Source organism: Muscardinus avellanarius (assembly GCF_963383645.1).
Source record: "Muscardinus avellanarius genome assembly, chromosome: 8".
Lineage (NCBI taxonomy): Eukaryota > Metazoa > Chordata > Mammalia > Rodentia > Gliridae > Muscardinus > Muscardinus avellanarius.
Window position 1 is genome coordinate 54,856,043 of NC_137794.1, and position 7,535 is coordinate 54,863,577.

Sequence of the window (7,535 nt, forward strand, 5' to 3'; positions counted from 1 at the left end):
AGGGCCTCCCTCGCCCTCCTCCGCCCCCCACCTTTTAAGGAACCTTTTACTTTCACGGAGCGCTGCCTTCTCTCTTTCTTCCCGGTTGAAATCTCCGTCACACGGTTGGATCTGGGTTAATATTCTATAAGGAACCGGCTGCCCCTTGTCTACCTGTCGGGCTTGCCTGGTGTAATGCCCGGGGTGAGCTCGCCCTTCGGGGTGCCAAGAACACCACCGTAGCCCGCCTGCATCAGGGGTCCCCCATCCCCAACGTCTCCCAGTGGGCCGGAAACCTCTCTCCCCGGACCTCCTCCCGCCTGGCCTTCGGGGACGCTCAGCACCCGATTTCAGTGGCGGGGGTAAGCAGGAGATTTCGTTTCTGCACTTGACCTACCGCAGAACATTCGCAAATCCTTTGATTGTCTGTTTAAAATGAGGAGGAAACCGGCTCCCTTTGCGGCGGGATTACAGTGGGAACAAGATCTAAAGATTCTCTTGCAATTCGGTGAGGCCGAGGGAATGGGGTTTTGCAAAAGAAAAAAAAAAAAAAGGAGCTCTGTGAGGGAGGCGATAACTAAATCGGGTTTTAGACAAAAGGATTTTTTTTCCCAGCTAAAGTGGCCGAAGACAAAGGAAAACATAATCTATTTTGGAAGATTTCCAAGATATGCCACATTAACCTTAGCAGATAAATTTTGCTTCTCCCAGCCCCCCCCTCTTCCCTTAAAGTCTGGTTTATCATATTTACATAAGTAGCATTAGAAGGGATGTATCTATTATGGATCTAAAGGGCTAGCTCACATTTCATGTGAGAACCCGGGGAAGTTTCACTGTTGCTTTACCCTCGGTGCACGGTGGAGCCATTTCCATTTAAATACCCCCTGACCCAAGGATTACCTCAATGGACTGACTGCATGGGTTTTGTAATTTCCTGAAAATGAGATTTCGATTTATAAAACAAGAAACCAATTAGTAACCAAATGAGGCGAAGTAGATCCACTAAAATTGACCTAATCCCACAGGCACCATTTAGGCCCGTTCTTGGCGAATGAATGATGAGCCTCGGTCTAGCGTGAGCTCAAAGCATCATCCAGCTGTGTTATTGCAAGCAGCAAAAATAAATTGATCGAGCTTTTCCTTTAGAATGAATTTCATACCCTTGACAAAATATAGATTACAGATCCGGCACCCGGGCCTCCTTCACTTAGCAGGAGGAGGGAGAGAAAGGCGTGTTCTATCGCTCCTTTCTCTTAACCTGTAAATATTGTATCTCAAAAAAAAAAAAAATGCCTTCATGTGGTCCTTCCCCGGACCATTATCTCCTCCAGCGATCAAGATTCGCCTTTTCGGCAACCCGGGAGGCGGAAGCTGGAGACGGTGCCGCTAGACTCGACCACAACTCGGAGACTGAGGCGGGAAAAGTCCTAGTTGGCCCAGCTCCTTCCTAACTTCGGGTCCTGGAGCGGCTCGTCCCAGCTGCCTGCGTCTCTCGTGGGCCGAGGGTGTAGGGGAGGAGGCTGGCTCGGGGAAGTGATCCCGAAACCCTGCTCCCCACGCAGGGCCTGCCTGCGGCTGCGTAACCTTCAGCGCCCGGGCGGCCATCCGAGGCGCCCCGCGCCCTGCGCCCACCTCCCTGGGGAAGACGGGGACGGAGACTGGGCGCTTCCCGTAGGGATCCAGCCCCCGGCGGAGTCGGAGAGCCGGAGGCCGCTGGGGCGTCTCGGGCCGCCCGGCGAGTGTGGCCGAGCTCTCCAGGGTGTCCGCCCGCGCCCGGCCAGGCCCGGTCCCTCCGCTCCGCGGGGGCCCCAGGGCGTGCGCCCGCCCTCTGCGCGGGAGTCCGCTACGCTTAGCGTAAATCTGGGACGGAGCCCAATGGTCACAGCGCTGACCCTGTCGGTGTCCTCGTGGGGTGCGCGCGGCTCCGGAGTCGAGGTTCCCCGTTGGGGGCCAAGCCTGCCAGCCAAGCTATCGACGCGCGCCCGACCCCGCTGCGAACCAGGGAGAACAGGGCAGGACCGGGTTCCACCCCACCACGTCCAACTAAAACTCTGGACAAATGCACGGGCCGGGGGAGTGTGTCCCGCAGGGCGGCAGAAAAGTGTCCAGCGACGCTGCCCAGGATCTGGGGGCTCGGAGCGCGGCCGGGATTTGGTGATGCCGCCTCCCCACGGAAGGGGAGCCCGCAACCGCGCCGAGCCTTCACCCCGGGAGTGGACAGGTGTGGCCCGATCTGGGCTTGAGGTGTAGACAAACGCGGGTCCTGGGAGCCGCGGAGGGAGCGGCCGGGCGCTCAGCGGCGCCGCCTGGGGTCTGCGCTCCAGGTGGCCGGGGCGGCCTGGAGGTCCGGAGCCCAGGGCAGGTGCGGCCGAGGTCCGGAGGCTTACAGTCCGGCCTGGCCTCAGCGACGTCGCAGGGAAGCCCGCCGTGTGGGAGGGTCTGGGGGAGAAAGTTCGCCCTACCCTAGACACTATTTAGCATTCTCAGAGAAGCAGGGCCATTCCTAAATAATCAGACCCCCTCCCTTACTCACGACAAATTTAAAATTCAACGAATCAGAAACTGGCACCGGGTGACCCTCTAAAATTATCATTATTGCAGCCCAAACCTCTTTTTCTTCGAAAAATACCTGGGCCGACGGACAACTGCGGCAAGATGCCCTGAGCTTCTATTTTGTGTTCCTATATTTGTCAATTAAAACTCCAACTGCCTAGGCTCTCCTAGAATGGATGAATGACTCTCCTAGAAATAGGTTTGTCTTCTGCAAATTTGGACTGGTTTTAGCTTAAGGCGAGTGACTGTACCCTGCCTGAAAGCATCTACCACAGCTTATGATATCTGGTTTTGATTTTTTATTATTATTTTTATTAGTGCTCCTCTTTACAGAAAAAAAGTATTTTTCGTTGATCAGATCTACAATTTCAGCACATAAATCCTTGCAAACGCTCTGAACAGAATTTAGCTCTGCACTCCACACTTTAGGTCAACATCAAAACTGGAATTAAACAGAGGAAACCAGCGTGGAGCGTAAACTGTGCTTAAAGGCTTTTAAATGAGAAAAACTTCTGTAAGAAAATAAACAGGGAAACCTAATGCTCAATCATTTCCCCGAGCAGCAAGGAAAACAGCCTTAAATCACCAGTGCACGTGGGAAATGAGGCTCTTTCAGTTCTCTGTACATATACGCACGCATATATGTGTGTCTATGTATGTGTGTATATTAAGGATTTCAATCTGGAGGTGATTATTAAGGAAGGGTCTGAGGAGGTTTGTTTAATCACCCTCAACTTTTGTAGAGACTCTGAGAAGTTACTATTTTTAATTCTGCGATTACTTTTATTTTCCTAGGACATCTTGACAATGAAATAGCAGGGCAGTGTGACCAAATTCTGAGCAGCTATAAACTTAAGAACATGCCGGATCCTTTCAAAGTTTATTCTGCATGCCTCTATAGCCCCAGCCAAAACCAAATTATAGCTGGCTAACAAATATGCATTTCTTTTTAGCTGAATTTGTCCTATTTTGTACACAAATAAGACTATGCCGTCTCTTTGTTAATCCTGTTTTCCTAGTTTTGATAGCACCAAAGATGTATATATGTCTACATACTTTAACCTTTCCTCTGCAAGACTATTTTGGAATAAACTATATTATCAATCAGGAGATGTGCAGTTTTGATGGCTTTGCAGAATCTTACCTGATTCGTTTTCACTTGCTTGTCTCACTATCAAATCTCAAACCCACTGCCAATCTAATACTTATTCTTAAGTATTCTTGATACCATATACCATTCCTTCACTTGCAGGCTCTCCCACCCTCCCTCTCTCTCCCTCTCCCTTTCTCTCTCTCTCTCTCCTTTCTCCCTCAACAGTTCAATATTAACTACTTGGGTAAAATAAATTTAAAAGCCGAAGCATGCCCCCTGGACACAAGCCACTAGATTCTGGAGGGGGAAACTATTCAGCAAGTAAGATACTAAAGGAAAGGACCTACAATTTAGTGTTTTCCCCCCTTCTTTCAAATATAAGTATGGACAAATTTCTTTTTTTAATTCATTAATTAAATTTAGTATCATGGGGTAGTATAGATATTATGTCTATAGCTATGTCACTAGATTTACAATTACTTGACAATACATGTCTTGTAAAAATCCATGATAAATGTGACAGGATATTTACCATAATAAAAGGCCTCTCCTTAGAATAAAATTTTATTGAAGACCTACTATGTGCTAGGATGGTTTCAAGATAGGTATAAGGATGGATTTCATCTTCTGATTCCATTTAGCATCACTAAAATATACATCCATATAAAGTACTCAACACACCCCCCACTGCCTTGGACCCCCAGTCTTGTCCACCCGCTGCCTTGAGTCAAGGCTGAGCCCAAATTTTGCGCCCCCTGGAGGTTGAGCCTGCCTCTGAGGCTCGTCGCTCCTTTCGAGTGTTTCTTTGGGAACTATTTTTGTTTGTTGTTATTGTTGGGCTTGTTGATAATGTTTCCTGATAGGTTAGAAGTTTTTAAAGCTCACACATTCTCAAAATTAAAGCTTCATCCCTAGGAGCCAACTGTTCCGATGACCCTGTCTAACTCATCGGGTGGAGGCGGCTGGTGAGTTATGATCTCGACAGTAGCGGGAGAAATAAATGATGTGCCCAGAGTTCACACATCGTCCATCCCCATCCCTCCCCCCACAAACTCACACTCACCCGGAGAGGAAGGGAGCGGTGGGAGGGGCCCTAGGCTCAGGAAGGTGGGGGTAGTGGTGGCTGCAGAAAGCACAATTGCCCTTTAAAGTAGCCAGCAGGGACTGGCCTGGCCACCAAGCCCACTCCGGTGCTCTCTTACAAAATAAGTTGGCTATGAGAGTTTACTTTTTGTTCTTCCTGTTTCCTTATAATGCATTTTATATCTGTAGAGATAGGACTTAATTAACCAAGGAAGGTTGCTCTCTTCAAAAACAGAAACAAAAAACAGCATCAGAAGAGGAGGACAAATCCTGCCCAGTTCCTCCGTGCCGGCCTGTCCTGCCCCGGCTGTGCACTGAGCGGACCAGCGTCTCTGGGCCCCGGCTCCCCGGCCCTCCACCAGCGTCGTCGCCCTGCCCGGGAAGGCCGACCCGCTATTCTTCTCCTGCGATTACTCGAAGCCCCACTAGCAGCACCATATGCTGCTTTTGATCAAACAGCCAGCGACATCGGCATTGATAATTGACGAGACCGGCTAGAAATCACGCAGAAAGGGAGCCCACTGAGACCGCAGGGGCTGACAAATCACTGCTAATAATCCTGTTAGGAATAGCACGGCCAGCGGAGTTCGCAATAGCTTTGGTTTTATAAAGTAGGCGCTGACAGTATAAAAGACAACAGGATCTCTCTTTTTTAAATAGAAAGCAGTGTAGCATAATGGTCATTTTCCCATCAGCAATGCTAGGTGACGTTGGAATGGGAAATGTGGCTTTGGGCATATAGGTCCTTTCTTTTCTCTCTTAAAAATAAATACAGGTACTTTAAGCTTTGATACTCTCCTCTGTGGTGTCCAGGGTCACAAGAGGAGAATTGTTCAAGGGACCCCTTTAAGAGGAACTAACTACAATGCCACTTGTAATTTGAAAATAGAGTTGAACTTTAATTTGGAAGTTTCCCTGTAGTGCCTCTGACAAATGTGGGGCGTGCTTTGCAAGCTTTTACGCCAGGCTCAAGCAAAGTGAAACTCCAACCCCATAATGACTACTTCCTCTCCCCCACCCACCATTTCTTTAAAGTAACAAACCCCAAACATACAAAACACCAAAAACATAAATCTCTACAGGTTAAACAATACATTTTCATTTGTAAATAAACAGGGGCTCTTTCTCTCATATTTGTGTTTGCATGTCTAATATCTCATCTTTTACATTTCCAACTCTTTCTTTTCCAGCAAAAACATGTCTAAAATATTTTTAAAACCTGTTTATTGTTTGAATGCCAGTAAAGGAAGTATGGGTACATGGAAGAGAGAAGTGTCTTTTCCCTAGTGAGTCTAAGTAGTTTTAAAGGACAGTGTTTTCTATGAAGACTGCTCTGTTTTTACACAGTGAATTTTGATCATCTAAAATCTGAGGTTTAAATCATTCAACACCCGATTTATTCTAACTTTTAGGCCTTATAAGACAATTTTCCCAGGATTTGTTTGCCAGCCTGACACTTAGAAGATATTTTTTAAAGTGGACTAGTTTAATCATTTATATTTGGGGAGCAGATTAGTATCTTACAGATAATATCTGGGCAGAGTTGCAAATCACCAAGTCCCAGAATGTTTCATACTCAGAATATCTTGAGAACTCAGAACCAATTTGTTATATGCGACCAAGAGATTCTGCAAATTTAGGACACATTTGATCATGAATACACCTGCTCCTCACTTGTTGAAACACAGAGATATAGAGAAATTGTTATCTGGCTTAGCTAGCTAGCTCTGTGTACCTGGGTCTACCCATACCTAGCAAAAATACGGAATCAGCAGTGCTCCTGTTTTCTACTGGACACAATTCAAACAAGAGGAATAAAAAAGAAAGTCATGTTTGGATTAGTAGTACTTTCAATTGAGCCCAGTATCTGAAGTGTTGACAAAAGCCTGTTGGGCTGCTTCCCAACCAAACATATCGGATGGACTGAAGGGAAACTATTCATGGGCAAGAAAGAGGAGCCGAGAAAAGGAAACAGGGATTCCGAGCTCAGAAAGAACCTCCTCAAGCCGTGAACTAACCTTCCCTTTGCAGCCAGTATATATGAAAATGGGTACGTCCCTGCTCGCTGGGGTAGGCTTTCTGCCCTTCCCTCACGGCTTTGACATTCCATCCAGGCAAAGTCACTCACCTTCTGGAAACACCACTCTCATTTTGAGATAGCTGGTCGTGAGTCTGATTATAGATGCTTTGTCCAGCTGCGAGGTGATAGCCGAGGGCAAAGGCAGTAATTTAGCCAGTTCATAAAACTCGCTGTTTTCCTTCTCCCTCCTAGTCCGGGCAGCATTTTTGGACTTTTCTTTCATTGTGTCTCGTTCCCCTTTTCTTCTTACAACGTAAGCTCCAGAGATTCATCCAAAACCAGAAATTAACTTTCAATCGGAGATCATATTTGGCGAAAACACGAAGCGCACTTGGCACCAAGAGGACGGTACGCGGACCCGTGCAGCGAACAGAAGAGATTTTCTTTGAAATTGCAGGATGCAAGTACAGGAAAGTTGATCTGGGCCAATGAAGACAATCTTGGCGGCTCCTAGGTATCAAATACTGGCGGGACCCCTAACGAGTCAGCCTTTTCTTCTATTCGGCGCGGCGAACCCGGTTCCTCGGAAAATCGGCATAATAATCCCCGACGTCTGTTCCTGGGATTCCGCGTCACCCGAGCCTCCTCCGAGCCCCTCTGAGCGGAACAGCAAATCGGGGTAACTCTCTCAGACCACTGCGAAGACAACCGCATCAGACATAAGAAATCTGGGGCTCCACCAACACTCGCACCCTCGCCCCGCCACGAAAATCGAAAAACGTCTGAAAAGGGCCTCTGCTTTCCTCG

General features: G+C 47.8%; 1 protein-coding gene across 1 annotated transcript in view; it reads right to left on the bottom strand.

The window, feature by feature from the left end:
* The window catches only part of SIM1 (SIM bHLH transcription factor 1), a gene marked incomplete at both ends in the record, with an annotated part of 76,171 nt that extends 69,160 nt beyond the window's left edge, over positions 1–7,011 (bottom strand). Inside the window, one exon of the mRNA XM_080700198.1 lies at positions 6,837–7,011. Coding sequence (XP_080556324.1) covers positions 6,837–7,011 — 175 coding nt within the window. The remainder of the gene's footprint in view (positions 1–6,836) is intronic.
* Between the last annotated feature and the right edge of the window lie 524 nt (positions 7,012–7,535).